Source organism: Puma concolor, chromosome B3 (assembly GCF_028749965.1).
Source record: "Puma concolor isolate L17-30 chromosome B3, mPumCon1.1.hap2, whole genome shotgun sequence".
NCBI classification, from domain to species: Eukaryota; Metazoa; Chordata; class Mammalia; order Carnivora; family Felidae; genus Puma; species Puma concolor.
In genome coordinates this window covers 138,641,216-138,659,699 of record NC_141672.1, presented here as the reverse complement: position 1 = coordinate 138,659,699, position 18,484 = coordinate 138,641,216, and the positions used below count along the sequence as shown (strand labels likewise).

At 50.5% G+C, this 18,484-nt stretch overlaps 1 protein-coding gene and 1 long non-coding RNA gene across 5 annotated transcripts in view; one reads left to right on the top strand and one right to left on the bottom strand.

Annotated features, from left to right (window-relative positions):
- Positions 1-257: 257 nt before the first annotated feature.
- On the bottom strand, positions 258-2,817 carry LOC147580421 (uncharacterized). Its single transcript, XR_015252891.1, has 2 exons — positions 2,692-2,817; positions 258-2,427 (listed from the first exon to the last, which is right to left on the bottom strand). It is a non-coding gene; the product is annotated as an uncharacterized LOC147580421 (long non-coding RNA).
- The window catches only part of SLCO3A1 (solute carrier organic anion transporter family member 3A1), a 319,399-nt gene continuing 302,602 nt past the window's right edge, over positions 1,688-18,484 (top strand). For 2 of the 4 annotated variants that reach the window (XM_086711482.1, XM_086711483.1), the window contains exon 1: positions 1,690-2,051. In XM_086711482.1, the coding sequence (XP_086567608.1) occupies positions 1,872-2,051 (180 nt within the window). In that variant the 5' untranslated portion in view covers positions 1,690-1,871. Of the gene's footprint in view, positions 2,052-18,484 lie in introns of all 4 variants that reach the window. The other 2 variants (XM_086711484.1, XM_086711481.1) reach the window with 2 other exon arrangements.

Sequence of the window (18,484 nt, the reverse complement as noted above, 5' to 3'; positions counted from 1 at the left end):
CAGCCCTTCAAAGGCAGGACTCAGTAGAAAAGTCTGCTGTGAGGCAGCGTGGGGGGCGGGGAGGGGGGCGGCGGGATTTGGAAAGGGGCTGCAGGAAGGTGACAGACTCTTGGGAATTGGTGCAGCCCCGGGTGACAGGAATTGGGGGAAAAATGGAAAAAGGCCTCTGTTGGGGGGAGCCAATTCAGATAGCAGACAGCGAAGACAAGGAGAGGGGAGCATCTGACAGGGACAGCAGGTCTAGGTGAGATCATGTCTAGAACCAGAGGATGAGGCCGTTTTTATTTCAATGGCATGGCAAGACAGCACCCCCACCATGACACCATCCATTCCCATTCCCATTCTTCGGGAGGAAGTAAACATTTCGGATGTGTTCATTGCTCTTCAGTTTCAAGTTGAAGCCTGCGTGTTTCAATTCAAAGCCTTCAGTTTCAATTGAAGCCATTCTCAGGAGCCTAGGAGAATGGCACGTTTTCTTTGACCCGTTATTAAGTAAACGCTTTATAAACAATTGTTTGAACCACCCCTCCTCTCAGTGGCCCAGGCAGAAGTTGCTGAGGGCTTCCTGGTACTGATCCAGTCCTTCCCAGTTTCTCTGAGCTTCCAAAAGCCTGCGGACCACTAGTAGATCTTATTGGTGGTGCCTTGTGGCCCAAACTCCTGGTAATGATTATAAAGAGCAGCTGCCTCGGGGGCTCGGGCTTACAGGCCAAGACCAGGAAGGGCAGCCTGGGCCACAATACTAGGGGAGGCCTGGGCTAATCGCTTCCCGCTGACTTCAGCCTCGGCTGCATCATTCCTGAGGATGGACTCCAGGCAGATGGAGGGCTGGACAAGGCCCTCTGCTGGGGTCGCTGCGACCTTGCAGCCACCTAGACACTGCGGCCTGGGGGCGGCTGATAGTCTGTGCGGTTCTCGACGGATTAATCGAACTTCCCTCTCTAGAAGAGCTTTCCTTCCTTGAGGTCGGGAGCCCTTTAGGCACGCCCAGCGGCCCGGGGGAGCAGGAGCAGGGACCCGCGGGTTGCGGACGCCGCCAGCAGCTCTGACCTCTGGCACCTCCCCAAGCCCCAGGGCGCAACATCTGTCCCCAGAAATACCCGGGCAGAGGGGGAGCGAGCGCGTCCACCCCTCCCTGGGTAACTCGGTCTTCGCTCTCTTCCTAGAAACCGCCCCTCCTCTCCCGTCTAGCGCCGCGAAGCCGCAGCACTCGGTCCCCGTCCCGCGGGGGCGCCCGCGCACCCCACCTCGGCGCCCCCAGTTCCTCGCGCAGCACCGCCCAGCACCCGCGGGGGCGCCCCGTGCTCCGCAGCGCCATCTAGGGGCTGGGCACCGCCTTCCTCCCTCCTGGGCACCCCCTCCCTCCCTGCGCGCGCGCCCCGAGCGGGTCCCCCTCGCGCCTCCCCGAGGGCGCGCTGGCGGCGAGGGGCGGCCCGGCCTCGGGGCAGACGCAGGGAGGCGAGGGCCGGCGCGGCCGGCTGGCGAAGGGAAGCGGGCGATGGCAGCGGCGGGCGTCCGCGGGCGGCGAAGCGGCGGCGGCGGCGGCGGCGGCGGCGGGCGGCGCGAGGAGCCCCTGTGATTGGCACAGCCCGAGCCGGAGGAGGAGGCGCGGGGAGGGCGGAGGAGGAGGAGGAGGAGGTGGAGGAGGTGGAGGAGGAGTAGGAGGAGGAGGAGGAAAGGGGCGAGCGCGCGCGGCGGCGGCGGCGGCGAGGAGCTGTGCCTTCCACCTCTCCAGCCCCGGCAGGACGGGGGCGGCCGCCGCGGGCCCGGGGCGGGGACAGCACGCAGCCTCGCCGCGCACACCCCCGCCCGGCAGCGGGCCCGACACCCGGGGCGAGCGGGAAAGCGGCGGCGGCGGCGGCGGGGGAAGGATGCAGGGGAAGAAGCCGGGCGGCTCGTCGGGCGGCGGCCGGAGCGGCGAGCTGCAGGGGGACGAGGCGCAGAGGAACAAGAAGAAGAAAAAGAAGGTGTCCTGCTTCTCCAACATCAAGATCTTCCTGGTGTCCGAGTGCGCCCTGATGCTGGCGCAGGGCACGGTGGGCGCCTACCTGGTGAGTCCCCGTGCCAACTCCGCCGCGGGGGCCCCCTCCCCGGCCCGGCGCTCGGGCGGCCGGCTGGCACGGGGAGGGGGCCGCCTGGGGCCCGGGGGCAGGCGGGCATGACCTCGGCCCGGCGCGGAGGTTGGCGAGTGGTGCAGCGGCGGCCGCCGGGGGAGCTGCCGGCCCGGGCTGCCGAGCGAGCCGGGAGCGGGCGGGACCGCGGATGCCGGCAGCTGCTCGCGCGGCCGGCGGGGGCCTGGGGTGCCCGGGGAGGAGAGGCGGCGGGCAGGTGGCCGGGAAACCGTTTGCTTCCCCGCCGGGAAGGCGCAGCCAGAGGGTGAGTTCAGGAGCCCCCTTGGAGAGGCAGGCATCGCGGGTTTCAGGTGACCTGCACATGGGAAGAAAAGCCAGTTGAGCATCCTGCGTCCTCCACTCTTTCCATTCCATCCGCCTCGAGAACAAATTCATTATGCATCATTTTCTCCGGGCGCTTTCCCCATGCGCCAATTACGGAGGGTGGGGGGTGGTATTTAACAGCTTAGAGTAAAATGCACCCGAGTGTGGCCCTGTTCGGAGCCTGGGCTGCAGGGGGAATATTCCCTCTCCGTATCCCAATAGCCATCTTTTGGCGTCTGGGATAAAGTTACAGTACCTGGAGAGCAGCTGCGAGTTTGTGTAGCTCCTGCTACCCGTGCTTAAGACCTCGATTCCCCACCGTGGTCTCTCGCCCGCAAGGGGGTCGCATCATTTTGCACTATGTGCGTCTATTTCATTTGCCTTCTGACAGGGGATATTAATGCTCAGACGTCCCAGGGGTGCCTGGCATATCAGAGGAAACAGCTTGTAATGACTCAGCACTGTCAAATACCTACTTTGTCGCCTTGTCCTGCCCCGCGCGGGTGGTCCCAACTTGAGTTCCAGAGAGCGCACTTCCAGACCCGAGTCCAGCCCTGCCCACACAGGAGAAGATTTTGTCAGTGTATAGTGTTAAATCATTACTTTGGTGATTGACCTGAAACATGAAATGAAACGTCAGAGACTTTGAGTGTTCCTGAACAAGTTTGACGGAGATAGAATTGGACAGGATTTTGGCTGTTGGAATACCACATCCTCAGATAGAACCGTGCTTTTCCTGATGTACCACTAATCCCTCCTTCTTGGCCTTGGGGTGCAGTTAATGAAGACTGGACTGGTGGGTGCCCTGTACCATTCATAGTCTCCAAAGACTCCCGGGCTTACAGTCAGAGGGAAGTACAAGCAGGCTTGTAGCGTAGGGGAACGTCATCTTTGTGGTTAGCAGAGAGGATTGTTCAAACTCAGCTCTGTTCCTGGGGTGCCAAAGTTACAGGGCTCCTGAAAATCAGCTGCATTTCCTTTGCTCCTTGTGAGATGAAAGTGTTTTAAGTCCCCGTCTCTGTGCATCCTTGACTTGTATGCTGCAGGTGAGCCCTGAAGCCCAAAGCACAGTTTTCTTCGGTGTTTAGATTTTTGTTGTACAAAAATGCGCTTTTCTCGGTAGTTCCTGCACAGACGGTCCCTGTGTGGGGGGTCCGTTTATCAGCACTTTCACGGAGGGAATTTTGACTGTTACGATATTAAGATAGGTATGTGTATTACCAAGATGCAAATGCGTATTAACAAGATATTTGTGGGTCTGTGCTGGAGCGTATGCAAAGTATGTACTACCTAACCGGGGTCTGTGTTTGGGGAGGTAATTAGTGTATCAACAGCTGCCTTCGGGTTTACCATTTTGTTTGCCTGAAGCCAGTTTTGTTCAGTAGGGTGCGTTATTCATGCGTGGCAAACAGGAACGGAACTTTTCACACCATGAATGATAAAGGCCTGGTCTTAGTTTTTTAGCTTGCCATGATCTAAGGGTTTTAGAAAGGAACGAGGCTGAGCTTCAACTAGATGAGTAGCCTGGGCTCCTTTAGAAAGTTAAGGAGCAGAGGGCTGCTGGTGAAGCTGGATACCTAAAGGCAGGGCTGGCTGGCACCGGGAGATAGAAAGTTGACTTTAATCCCAGAGTAGGCCAGTGGCAGGAACTCAGTCCACCTGGTTGTTGGTGGTGGGGGGAGAGGGGGGCTGCTGGCATTTCCAGCCTGGGCTGATAGAAAGCCTGGTTCAGCGGGGTAGGGTAACAGGAGTCGACAGGTGACCAGCAGAAGGCGGATGGAGGCCCAGGAGAGGACAGGCCTGGGAAACTGAATTTATTTTGATTACTAGGAGTGGAGGGATAGGGTGCTCAGGGCTCTGCCCTGCCCCGCTGCCCTGGACTCTCTGTGGCCATCCGAACCTCATGAAAATAAATAGTTTGCTTGCCAGGGTTGACTGAATCAGGTTGCTGTGGGTTTTGTTTTTCTGGGCCACTTGGGAGTTTTCTGTTCATCTGTTAATTTGGAGGTGGAATAAAAAGTTATTCCTGCAGCTGTGTGTGACTTCTTCAAGGATAATTTGAGAATGGAACGTTGTAGGATGTTTGCAGGAAAGGCAGACGTCTGCGTTTTAATTCATCATGGCTTTCTTAAGAAACCTCAGAGCCTGCTTTCCTAGGTGATCATACGCACTGTCAGGGTCCATGTGCCAGGGGTGTGTTATATATGATCTTGGCAATCAGCCTGCCTCTCCGATGAAGCATTTTCAGGTACCTGATGAAGGGCACACCGTGGGACACTGCCAACAGTGCTTGCTTTGATAGCGAGGGGGGTTATCGAAAGTTCTGTGCCAGCGACATTATTTTAATCTATTTGATCCCAGTAGTCCATGCAGCTACCTTATTATTTTGTCTTCTCAGATGCAGTGTTTTATATTTGGAGGCTTCATTTCATTTCTCCCTTTACTGTCTGAAAAGGGCTTGCCCTGTGTCTTCAATGGCACTGGTGTAAGCTCCCCAACTGCAGAACTGAAGCAGAAAGTTGCCTGTGATTTGAGAAGCAACTTTGTAAAGGAGGACTGTGTGTGTGTGTGTGTGTGTGTGTGTGTGTGTGTGTGTGTGCGCGCGCGCTTTCCCTTAAGAACCTGCCCAGGGAGGAAACTCAAGGGAGACTTGTATATGAGACAAACACCAATTGTTAAGCTGGGCAGGGGACCAGCAACTTTTTGCCTCCATGTGTGTGCGAGTGTGGGGGTGGGTCTCCCAGGGCAATGCTGAAGGTTATTGACCCTGACACCCAGATGCTGTGATAGTAGAGATAAGGTAATCGCGCAACCCCCCGGCCAGCTGTGGATTCTGAAATCTGCTACACTTGCCAGTGTTGTAACTGGAAATCATACTTCAGATAAGCCAATGTCACGGGGATGTTCTCTCCTAGTCCCTTAAACTGCCTGAGTGGCTATGCGATACTTTGTTGAGCATAAGAAGAGAGACCCATCCAGTTTGATCGGCAAGGTGTGCTGGGTCGAGAATTCGATTTTCCTTTACTTGGGTCTTTGCTTTGGGTGGCTCCAGTCTGAACTGACCTTGCAAGGATGTAATCTCTGCTTAAGTCTCGGCCCCTTTGGAGAAGGCTTAGGCCTATGGGAACTGCAGGGAGAGAAAATTATTTTGTGTGTACTTCATGGTGATGTGTGGAGACCCACTGAGATGTCTCAAGCCATTCTTGGAGGTCAGCCCTGCGTGTAGAGCTTCGCGTGTGTTATCAAATTGCCGAGGACTGGAGTCGATAAGGCTGTGTACAGGAAATTAAAACCTTGACACCTCTGGGCAGTTAGGATCGAGGCTCACATACAAATGCATTTGAATTTCCTCAGGATGCAAACTTGACAAGGCCTGTCGAGTCTCCAGGGTGGGGTGCACAGACAGTGCCTAGGACCTGTGGTGGGCATTTCCCTATTACAGTTTTGCAAACCCTGAGTCGGAGGTTGTCGTGACGAAATAATTCGCCGGATGACTGAGTGCATGTAACAGAACTCCCATCTCACTGATTTCTAGTCACTTTAAAAAGTGTTAGGCCTGAGAGCACTCAGTGGCTTGCAATTACTTGTAAGGTGAAACTACTGGATTTGTTATTCTTCTTTTGTTTTTTTTCCCTCTCCCTAAAGAAGCATCATTTTGAAGATGGGTTTTTACGTCTCTTACCCAGAAGCAGACAGCTGAGGGACATTTTTAAAGTCCTTGTCAAATTAGTATGATGACTAAGGCGACTGTATTTTACTTAATCAAATTATTTTACACACTTATGGTTACTCAAAGTGACAAATTCCCTGCCATTTGCATAATTACTATATAGCCCCAGGTAGTAAGAAATACAATTACCCTGATTTTTTTTTTTTTCCTTGCTGTTTGGTTGCACGTGTTTAGCTAATAATTATTTAGGGGAAAAATGATTTCTGCAAATTCTTTTCAATCAGCTTTGTGTACACAGCTTAGTTTCTCTAGGGGTTTTCTCTTGTGGGTTTCATGGTCAAAGAAATGGGATCAGTGGGCTGTAAAGCAGGCAAGATCCTTCCTGAATTTTGGAACTCTCCCCCTTTTCCATTTTAGATATCTAACAAAGCAGAGGACACAGAGGCCTCTCCGCAGGGGCACTGTCTTGCTAATCACATGCCCAGCATTTAAGCTCATCTTCTTGCTTGCCTGCTGCCGGAATGGCATTGCTCTGTGTTAAGCTGGATAAGTTTCTACTTGGGCAGAGGCAGTTGGAGCAAGAGGGGCTCTGCATCTCTCTTGCTCATCTTGAAGCAAGCTTTCAAGTGCTGCCTGTTTATGGAGGGGCTCGCATAGCCATCGCTGGGGATGAGTAAGTGTAACCTAGCAAAAAACAATGAGGAGGCAGCCGCAGTTGAAGACGATGAAGGCCTGGAATAAAGACCCAACAAAATCCGTGAATGTTCCTGGTTAATTGCAGACAGGGGTGTTCCTTTCAGGGTGTAGGCCTCCTGCAGAGGGAATGGCAAGGACTCCCGCTGAGCTGACCTTGTTCCTTGGGTTGAGGGAGGGCTCCTTGAGGTGCCAGGCAAGGAGGGTGGGGCCTGCCAGGTGACTGGGCAGGCAGGTCTGCAGAAGTTGCCCCCCTCTTGCTGGGGTGGAGAATAAAACTCTACCAGCAGTATTTCTCCTTTCAACTTGGTGAACACATTTAACTTGCAGGGATTTAATTTTTTTTTTTTAAGTTTATTTATTTTTGACAGAGACAGAGTGTGGGCATGAGCTGGGGAGGGGCAGAGAGGGAGGGAGACACAGAATCCAAAGCAGGCTTCAGGCACCGAGCTGTCAGCACAGAGCCCAACGCGGGGCTTGAATTCACAAGCCCCGAGATCATGACCTGGGTTGGATGCTTAACCGACTGAGCCACCCGGGCGCCCCAAACTTGCAGGGATTTAACTGCAGCACATCATTTAATAAATAGCCACATTCCTCCAAAGGAAAATCACCATACTCAACACTTCTACTCATGTTTTGTATACCTACTCCTATTATGTATGTTAACATGTGCACCGTGTGCATTATACGTTTACATACGTACACGTTCTGGTGTAGGGTTGCATAGACCAAATATTGAATGCTGTCCCTTTTGGACGTTGTTAAGGGACATTTTGCTGGTAATTTTGATTGTGTGGCTTAAACATGGGTTTAGAACTGCCCTGAAGTCAAGTGACCTATATTCTGTCCCCTCTCGGAAATGTTTTTGGTAATCTGTAAGCCGGAAAGATAGCATCCTTGTTCCTTTAACTTAGTTTTGCTTTCTGTTGCTGTATCTGTATCTACAAAATAGGAAATAAGTAGGGGGAAAAAGGGTGGAATCCGTGACTTTGGTTCACAGGATAAATAAAATTGGTATGGTTTGAGAAACTTGTATTTTATGTCACCCAAGTGTCTATGTGTTCATGTTAAAATGACTAAACGTGGTTAAAACCCCAAATGGAATGGTTAAAATTGCCAGGTAGGAGAATGATAAGCATCTGCGGCAACCGTGGCTCGATGGATGAGCTTCCGAAGACCTGGGATTCACACCCACGTTCTCCCCTTCTTGGCTGTGTGTTCCTAAACTGATTACTTAACCTCTCTGTGCCTTGGTTTTCCATTTTAAAACGGGGGTCTAATAATACTCATAACGATTCTCTGAGGATTCACTGAATTGGTACATGGAAAGCACTTTGAATGCTAACTGGCGCATGCTGTTTGATAGATACGAGCTATTAATAATGACGTGGTGTACATGCTTTCCACACGCATTCAGCTTGTAGCCCCAACAAATGAGCAATAAAATTATTTCACTCAAACTTTGATTTGGGTGTAGTGAACTGTACTCTCGGGTAGTTCCCTTGTTCTGCATGAACATTTTGTCCGGGAGGTAAAACGTTTTTAGAAGCAAGAAATAAGTGCCAGTTGCTAATTCTGTTTATTCCCTTATTCTCAATGTAGCAATCCATCTTGTCTTAAAGATGCTGTAAGAATTACCAGTCACGTGGGAGAGGAGTTCGCTCTAGTGATGGTTCTGTTGAGCGTTTCTAGCCAGTGGGTACTTGGAGGTGGGTGGACAGGGGCGCTCGGGACGGCTGGGAGGGACAGGCGTCCTGATGCCTCGTTTTGGGGGGGCCCTGTTTCCCGTCGCTCTGGTCTGTGGCTACAGGATAGGGAATCCTTGATGGTCCTCTATGTTGCAGGCAGCTGAGGAGCAGTGAAGAGTGTTGGCTATGGAGTCAGAAGACTTGGACTTGATCCCGGGCCTGCTACCTACCGGCTCCTGGTGACTTGACTTACCTGAGTCCTGATGTTGTCATCTGAAAAATGGGACCGACTGACAGATGGTTGAGATATTTGAATAAATGGACACATGATAGAGTGCTCTCCTAGGGTACAGGATTCAGTACTTGCTTTGCTGCTAATGACACAACCCTAGTCGCTGACCTTGGCGTAACCAAAGTCCTTCCCCAGGGCCTGAGAATTTGGGGTGTTGTGTGAGGCCTCGGTTTTGTTTCCCACATTGGAGATTGGGGCCCTCATAGCTCACTCTGCTTCTCTGGGTGAAGAGTGGCCACTTCAAAGCAGCCTGGAGTGTCAGGATTCGGGGATCAAGGGACATATGTCCTGGACATATGCTGTCCTCTGGTCAGCGACCTGGGAGCTTGGTCCTGGTTGCCGGGGGGGGGGGGGGGGGGGGGGGGGAGGGTGGGGGGGGGCTCAGGTCTCCTGCCACACCCACTGCTTCATCTTAATCCTCCTGCAGTGCTCGACAGGGCTCAGCAGGCACAATTGGGGCATTTTCCTCATCTTGACCCTTTTTGGTTTCTCCGAAGCAGAGCAAGTAGGCTCTTTTTTAAAGTTAAAAACTTTTGTTTAATGTTTACTTATTTTTGAGAGACAGAGCATGAGCGGGGGAGAGGCAGAGAGAGAGGGAGGCAAGAATCTAAAGCAAGCTCCAGCATCTGAGACTGTCTGCACAGCATCTGTCTGCTGTGAGCATCTGCACAGCATTTGAGCTGTCTGCACAGAACCCGATGCGGGACTTGAACTCACAGACCTCGAGATCATGACCTGAGCCGAAGTCGGACGCTTAACCGACTGAGCCACCGAGGCACCCTGAGCAGGCTCTTGATAGATGCCGTGCTGTTTCTCATCCTCCGGGTCCATTCATCTCCACTTACGATGATTGTTTAGGGGGTTACCTTTGCCCAGCGCCCCTCTGGTCACACCTGTCCTTGGGAAGGATAAGGAATGGACTGGGCTCTTCTCAGTGCATCCACCTGCAGCATCTGTTTTAGGCGAGTTCTTAGCTTCACATTCAAGGGCCACGGGCTTCACAAGAGAGCACACGCTGTCTGAACACCACTGCATCCCCAGACTCTGCTGGCTGGGTGTCGACTTCCCCGAGGAAGAAACCCTATCAGCTTCCTAAGACCCTGGACCTTCTGTAGCCACAGTTGAGTGAACAAGCCTGGCTGGGGGTGGGGGTGGGAGGGGTGCTGTGTCGTGGGCTCTCCAGTGACAATATGCAGAGCGGAAACGCTCCACTGGGTGTAGCGGAATCTCTGCAGCTGGCTGTTCCCAGCTTCTTTATTTCTGTTCTTCTTTGTGGCTTCGAGACGAGCCTTTCTGAAAAGGGAACCCCTTCCTAACGGAGGGTTTAGTAGCTCAGTTTAATAGGAATGATCGTAACCAGCCCAGCTGTTTCCTGAAACGAGCGGACATTCCTCTTTAAATAGGGAATGGTCATTTCCCTGAGACATAATAGTCGGTCATTAAAATTTTCTTGGACTTAATACAAATGTCTCATTTATGACTTCCAGTCAACACTTCAGTGGAACAGTTTAAAAGCCAAAGACAACGTAGGTTGGCTCCAAGCCACAGGTTTTGAATGGGGCTGGGGAGGGGGTAGTGTGGAGCCCACTTACTCCCCTTTGCCTCCATGATTTCCTTCATGATTTCCTTCATAAATAAAAGGTGCCTTCAACACCTCTTCAATACTCTGTTCTTCTGGGACATCACATCCCCAGTGGCATTTTAAGATGCCTGGTAACAGAATGGAAGAGCCTTGAGTGTAACAGCGATGTCTTATTTCCTTAGCATTGGGTTTGGTTAAAATCTTTGCCACGAGCACAGAAGCAAGCTGTGGCCACAACCCATCCAAGTGGCCAGTGGTATGCTGGGTCCCTGGCATGTCCCAGCAGGTCTGAGTTACTGTGGGATAGAGTGAGTCCATTCAAAAGCCTAGGGAGTGCCTTTCTTCTGTCTGTGCGTCCGTCTGTCCACCCACCTACACTCCGTATGTGAGTTCTGTACTATGTGGTGGCAGATTCTGATTTGTCTGGCAAGTTGCCCTTTGGGACAGGTCTCTGGATAATTAACTTGGCCGGGTGACCCTCGGAACCTTCCGTCGGTGGGTCTAAAGCCTGTTGTGGCTGTCTCTTCCTAGCTCCCCGAGTCCCCGATGATGCAGAGTTAGCAGAAATAGGAAGGAGCCAAGAGCAGGCTTTCAACACATAGTCCTGGGGAATATAATAGAATATTAGGCATCTTGCTCCCTAAGTCACTGCCTACACAACTACCAGAACTTCAGCAAGATAGAGATGATTCTTTTTACCTCCATTTCTGCACTCACAAGGTTGGTGCAGGGAGAACAGTGTCACAATGGCGCTTTCAATTAAAGACTATTGTCAGATGTTCTTGGGACTAGCTGTTGTCTTTCCCTCCTCCCCTCTTTGGGAGAAGGCTTATGTAAAATAGACACGCTCCGTCTCTAATTGTTGGATCTGCTCCCCCAGCCTGACACTGCCTCTTTCCCATCCTCGGCTGATTCGAATGAGAAACTACCACCTTGAATATAAGCAAGTGGAAATTGGAGAGCCGCCCTCCGACTGATTATGTAAGCTCTAAAATACTGTACCTGAAATCTTGTGTTTCCCTCGCTGAGAATTCTCTTAATGAAGGTACAAATTTCTAAGCGCAGACCTGTATGTTTTTATTATGTAAGCTTCCATTATTGTGACCCCAACCTGTGAAAAAGAATGGTGTTGATTAGTTAATCTCTCCGTTGGCTTTCAGGGTCAGAGAATCATTGGAAGTAGACTCACAGAGCCACCTAGAGCTCTCCCCCTGGAACTTGGCAGCCTGCTGCTTCAGCACCAGCACCTTCTCTCCAGGGGTGCATAGGCTCGTTCTGTGTCTGAGGTCACCCTGACTCTCCGGGTGGCAGAGGGCAAGGTGTCCGTGAAGGCTTGAGAGATTGCTTGTGCGATTCAGTGGCGTGTTCGGGAATAAAACCACTGTCGATTGTGATGGGCATCCGTGCTTTGGACATTTCATTTCCCAAAGTCCCCCTACCATCGCCTTTGGGGTGTATTTTGCCTCGTGTTGCATAATTTGCCGGTCTTTTGTTGTGGCTCATTCCCACCATCCTCTTCTCAGGCTGCACGCTGCGTGGCCCATTTCACATTTACAGCCTCCTAAAGTGTAGACAAGGAGCTTATTTTGTGGCCAGAGTGGACACTGGGAGGAAATACTTAAAAGAATCTAGACGAGTTGAAACAGATCCAGAAGAGCTTCAGAAAGGCCTCCCCTGTCTTCATGCGGAAAATTTAGGACAAGACTCACAACTGACTGTGTGATTTATCATGTGGCGGGTCGCATTGTCCCCCCAGTGTGGTAAATACTGTGTCGGCTGGGAGGCTGAAATGCCAAGAGGAGTTTTTCAGCCAGCCAAAGGAAGGATGTCTTCTGGAAACAAAACCCACAAAGTAGCACCTTCGCTTTACCTTTGCCAAATCTGTGGAGATGCATACGAATCGAAAAGGCTGTCAGCGTAGCTCTGCAGCTTGCGGGTGATGGGAACAGGTGGGGAGGGCGTCCTTATCACACACGGGCTCAGAGGGGCACGTGGAGCCAGCAGGACTTGAGCTAAAAGCGGATGCAGCCCCGTGAACCTTCTGAGATGCACAGGTGGAACCGACTGTCCACTCGGCATGTCGTCCCTGTGTCCCAAGGTTGGCCTCGGCCTGCGTTCTTAGGTCTCTTTAAAAATAACGGGCGCCTGGGTGGCTCAGTTGGTTAAGTGTCCGACTTCAGCTCAGGTCATGATCTCACGGTTTGTGGGTTCGAGCCCCATATCAGGCTCTGTGCTGACAGCTCAGAGCCTGGAGCCTGTTTCAGATTCTGTGTCTCCCTCTCTCTGACCCTCCCCTGTTCATGCTGTGTCTCTCTCTGTCTCAAAAATAAATAAACATTGGGGCACCTGGGTGGCTCAGTCAGTTAAGCGTCCAACTTCAGCTCAGGTCATGATCTCACAGTCTGTGGGTTCGAGTCCCATATCAGGCTCTGTGCTGACAGCTCAGAGCCTGGAGCCGGCTTCCGATTCTGTGTCTCCCTCTCTCTCTGCCCCTCCCCTGCTCATGTTCTGTCTCTCTCTGTCACAAAAATAAATAAAAAAAAAATTAAAAAAAACCCCAAAATAAATAAACATTAAAAAAAATAACATAGCCAAGGGGGGGGCACCTGGGTGACTCAGTCGGTTGCACATCTGACTCTTGACTTCGGCTCAGGTCATGATCTCGTTGGTTCAAGGGTTAGGGCCCTGCGTTGGCCTCTGCATTGACAGTATGGAGCCTGCTTGGGGTTCTCTCTCCCCCCCCCCCGCCCCTCCCCTCCCCCAAAATAAATAAACTTAACAATTTTTATATTAAAAAATACCTGCCCTGCGGTGCCTGGGTGGCTTAGTCAGTTGAGCGGCCAGCTTCAGCTCAGGTCATGATCTCACGGTCCGTGAGTTTGAGCCCCGCGTCGGGCTCTGTGCTGACAGCTCAGAGCCTGGAGCCTGTTTCAGACTCTGTGTCTCCCTCTCTCTGACCCTCCCCCGTTCATGCTCTGTCTCTCTCTGTCTCAAAAATAAATAAACGTTAAAAAAAAAAATTTTAAAAAAAATATCTGCCCTTAACTGCTTTTCATCTTAGGCAAAATCGGCACAGGATTAAGTAATTTACCCAAATATGCAGCCCCTACCCTCCAGAGCTAGCCCCCCACGTTAGCTCGCGGGGTGAGTAGGTGAACAGTCCAGAAGAGTTTCATTTTTGGAAATAATGATTGTAAAAATACAAATAAAAGTAATGTTTTGGTGAATGCAGGAAAAAAGTCCACTTTTTTTTCTCTTTAAAAATATTCCTTTATATATATATATGTATATATGTATATATACACACACATATATATACGTATATATGTATATATATACACACATATATATACATATATGTATATATAGACCGTTTCCTAATAGGCATCATACCTATCCTTAATCTGGTGAGCAGGTAAAAATACATACACTTGTATTTATCCGTCTTCTGATACTTTAGATTTCACTGGGGAACGCTTTGTCACTTAAAAGTAATAGGACCAAGGCAGCTATTAAAAATGCCTCTAGGGCTGCAGGCACCCAAGGCCATCAGGGAGGCTGTGCAGTGTGACAAGGGACACGTTTTAGAGCCCCCAGAAGGAAGCTGAGTGTTCCTGTGTTCAGGTCCGTCGCCTCCGTGACTGCTTTTCTCTTTGCACCAGGTGAGCTGAGCTCTGGTGGTCACGGTGGTCAGCTCAGCTCTGTTGCCTCCTGGTTGTTCATTAATTTTATTCTTGCCTCCCTGTGCTGGCCCCTGACGCCACAGGGCCACGCTTCACCAGCCCTGGCAGGATGTCCCAGTCGGATCCATCAGACCTCTGTGAGAGCGTGCTCCCAGGAGTCAAACCCTGGTCACTCCTGAGTAGGATTCCTGTGCCAGGCTTATGCTACAGGCACTGTCAGTATCCCTCTTCAAGCTGTTTCCTTTGTTGGTTTCTCACCGTCCTCATTGGGTGGGTAATATAAGCTGAGCTCTCAGTCCTACAGGAGGTAAAGATCCAGTCCCACCTTTGACCACAGACTGTATGTTAACTCTTGCCTTCCCGGATGGACCCTATTGTACTTTATTTGGGGGGTGGGGGTGGGGGTGGGGAGTGTCGTCTTCATATTCTATTTAAACCTTCCCCTGTGGAGTTCAGAGGATAGTAGAGGCATTCCCAAACATTTTCTGTATCTCTGATGTTAGAGAAAAATTGGGTTATATATTCTCCCTTAGATATAGAAAGGTGTGACGTGTAGTACAGAGAAAGTGACTTTGACAGTTCATCCTTTGGTTGGAGGAAGACTTGGACCCAGGGGCGGGAAGGTGGATGACGATATGAATGAGTTTCTAGGGCATTTCTGAAGGAAGAAATGGGGTGTATTGGTTCCCTGGGGCTCTGCTGAAACAAACTAACCATACACGGGGTGGCTTCCGACAACAGATTTATTTTCTGGCAGTCCTAGAGGCCAGGAGCCTGAAATCAAGGTGTCGGCAGGTGCGTCCTGCTTCTGAGACTCCAGGTAGAATCGTTTCTTGCTTCTTTTTGTTCCTGACAGTGGCCCTTGATCTTTGATGTTCCTTAGATAGGCTTTGTACCCCTCCCTTATGTGACTCTGAGGTCACATGGCATTTTTCTTCTGTGTTTCTCTCCTCCTCATAGAAGGACACCATTCCTATTGGATTAGGATCTACCCTAATGACCTCATCTTACCTTAACTACATTTGGTAAGACCTTGTTGCAAATAAGGTCACATTCCCAGATATCAGGAATTAGGGCTTCATCCTAGTCCTTTTGGGGGGACATGATTCAACTCACGATACCAGGAGCAAAATAGAGCAAAGGACCCTAAAATGGTCTGATGGTACAAAGAAGAAGAGAAAGAAGAAGACAGACTCTTTGCCCTCTTCGGGGTTTTGGGTTGGGTAGGAAACTTCTGGAATGTTGGTCAGCGTGTCATTCTTTGCAGATGTGCTATCCTGTGACAATCCTTGTTTCCTTTCTGAAGAAGTAAGGGGATACCTACGTTTCTGTCTGTGGGGTGGTGGTTAGGCTGCGGGAGTGAGCCCAGTTGCGTTAATGAATAGCTTTGCACACACTCTTTCCCGATTCTGGGCATAGCTGAGTGCAGGGAGTGGCCGGGATGAGTGCAGCATCTGATTAAGGGAAATGCATGTAAAAAAAAAGAAAAAAAAAAAAAAAGCCTAGAAATACATGTGGGTGAACATTACGTGTGTATATATTTAGAGTGCGTGTAGTACAGCTCTCCTGTGCCTTACACCCGGGACTCCTTAACAGGAACCAGGCCCCGTGAAATGTCCAGCTGGCCCCGTCGCCTCCCTGAAGTCCCACCTGATGCAGGAGGACTGGAAGAGAACATTGTGGCCATGCCGGCCAGTCCCAGATTTGGCCAGGTGTGTGTTACATTAGGACCAGACCCCTGCCTTCTAATCTCATTCATCTCCAGGGTTGGTTTTTTGTTTTGTTTTGTTTTGTTTTTGCTGGGGGTGGGACTGTCTGATTCTCAGAGTTTCTCAGCATTGGCTCCTTTTAAAAGACTTGAGCTTGGTCTCTGCCAAACTTGGACAACTTCTTGAAGTAACTGTGAGCAACACTGACTTCAGTAAAGGCATCTTCTTGGGCCTCACGGAGTCTCTTTATCCTGGTGGCAGGGATGGCACGTTTATATTTTTTTCTACTAATGACTCCTTCATGAGACCGTTCCAGGCCCTGGGCCGGGCCACGGCCCTGTCCTCCCGGAGACCTGCAGCTGGTCTGGCTGTATCCGCGGTCCACGGGCCGGCATGGTCTTTGCCGTACGTAGAAGCCAAGTGTTGGGTCAGAGTGGGAGGTCACATTGGAGATGGCCCCCGGGGAGAAGAGTAGCTGTCCGGTAATTTTCTCAGCCTTGGTCAGGGTGGATCCAAAGGGAAGGAGGCGTCAGGCTGGTATTTCAAGAGTCTGGCTGGGGAAAGCCTTCGCAGGTGGGACGGGGCTGGGAAGCCATTTTGGAGGAGAAGGGGAAGGCTGGGAGCAGGGCCATGTCAGCGCCAGCCAGCGTTGCGGGGGCCGTCGGCACCTCTCTTGGCAAGGCTTACCTCCCTCCCCCCAGCTTTGAAGTGGTGCCCTGAAATGCTGCTACAGGCATGTGGAAGGCAGCCGCATCATGGCGTCCTCAGACGTACCTAGAAGCAAGCATGGCCGCATCGCATGATGTAGGCAAGGGTCTGAAGGACACCGCTTGTCCCAGTGTGCTGCGCCCGCCTGGATGGGGGCAGTCGAGGAGGGGCGGGGGCTGGGGCGTCCATACACAGTGGCATCTCTGTGGCCAACCTCTTTTTTGACTCATCTTCTGATGGGATTTCTGCAAGATGAGCTAAAATGAGGAAAGGTCCTATCGTACTGGACTTCTTTTCTTCTTCAAACACTTTAGCTCGGCCTTGGATGTATCAGTTCTGGGTAACTTTAAAGCTGGTAACAGAACAAACTGTGTTCACGCACAGGAAATGTCTCCAAACAAAAAGTGGGTGTGCAGTTTACAGTTTAAAAATTGGATGGAGGCCATTCGAACTTCCCCTGCCATTCTCCTTGAGAAGGACTTGGCAAGCTGCTGAGAGGGGGCATTCCTCCTTGGAATAATCGTGAGGGTCCAGAGGGAAGCTCTCTTCGGAGCAGAGCTCACCGGCAACGGGGCTGAGGCCCCGATGCTGTGGGGGCTAGGAGGCTGGTAGAGCGTTCACTGAGCTGGGTGCCCTTCAACTTCACATCCTGTGTGGAGGGGATGCGGAGTGTGGCCAGAATGCCTCTGGCCTGTTGGCCCACACCTGTTGCCCACAGATGGCCGCCGATCTAAAAACACGGGCTGAGACAGCTCAGGAACGTTGTGTGGCCTCATCACTTGGCTCTACCATTAACTTGAACTTCAAGTTCATGCTTGTGGTATTTTTCTTAATATAGAGACCTACTGTTTTACCTATTGCACAAGGACCATGTGTGTTGAAGATTTGGAAAATATAGAGAAACATAGATTCAATAATTTAACAACAACACCACCACCACCAACAATAATAATAAAAAACATTATCCATAATGTCAGGGCCTGGAGAGACACTGTCAACATTTTGGGACCCGTGCTTTTCAATCTCTGGGACTACCTGTGTTTCCTTATGACTGTGAGGACAGAGTACAGGTGGCCCTCGAACTATGTGGGGAGGTTAGGGGCATCAACACCCACCCACTTCCCCCACAGTCTGTGTGTAACATTTGACTCCCTTAAAACTTCACTACTAATAGCCTACAGTTGATCGTGAGCCTTACCAATAATACAGCCAATTGGCTAACACATATCATATATATGTATTATATAGTATATTCTTATAATCCAGTAAGCTAGAGAAAAGAAAAGGTTATTAAGAAAATCATAAGGAAGAGAAAATACATTTACAGTATTGTACTTTATGGGGAAAAAAATCTGTGTGTAAGTAGATCTGTGTAGTTCACATCTGTGTTGTTTAAACGTCAGTGATAGTAGAAGATATTGGCTTTGTGAAGTCCATGCCTGCTGTGTGTTAATTTTGTGTGGCTTTGGGCAAATGACTTTCCCTCTCCATTTTATGTCTAAGATTGGCATGGTATTTTTACCTACTTCCTACTAAATGAGATAATCCATTCACAGTGCTTACCCCGTGCCTGTGCAGAATGTTACTATTGTTACTATTATTATTTTATAATAAATCAGATCACACTGCACATTCTTACTCTTTCCCCTAAACCACTGTGACTACTTTCTAAGAATTTTTTTTAACGTTTTATTTTTTATTTTTGAAGGAGAGAGAGAGATGGAGAACATGAGTGGGGGAGGGGCAGAGAGAGAGGGAGACACAGAATCCCAAGCAGGCTCCAGGCTCAGAGCTGTCAGCACAGAGCCCAATGCAGGGCTCGAACTCACAAACTGCGAGATCATGACCTGAGCTGAAATCGGATGCTTAACCAACTGAGCCACCCAGGTGCCCCTGTGACTACTTTTCTGTAACATCAGATGTTTTCCTCTGGTGTCACTGTTATGAAGAAAAATGACCTTATTGTTTTTGTAAAAACAATGCATATTCATTATGAAGAATTTTAAAATGAAGAAAAGTTC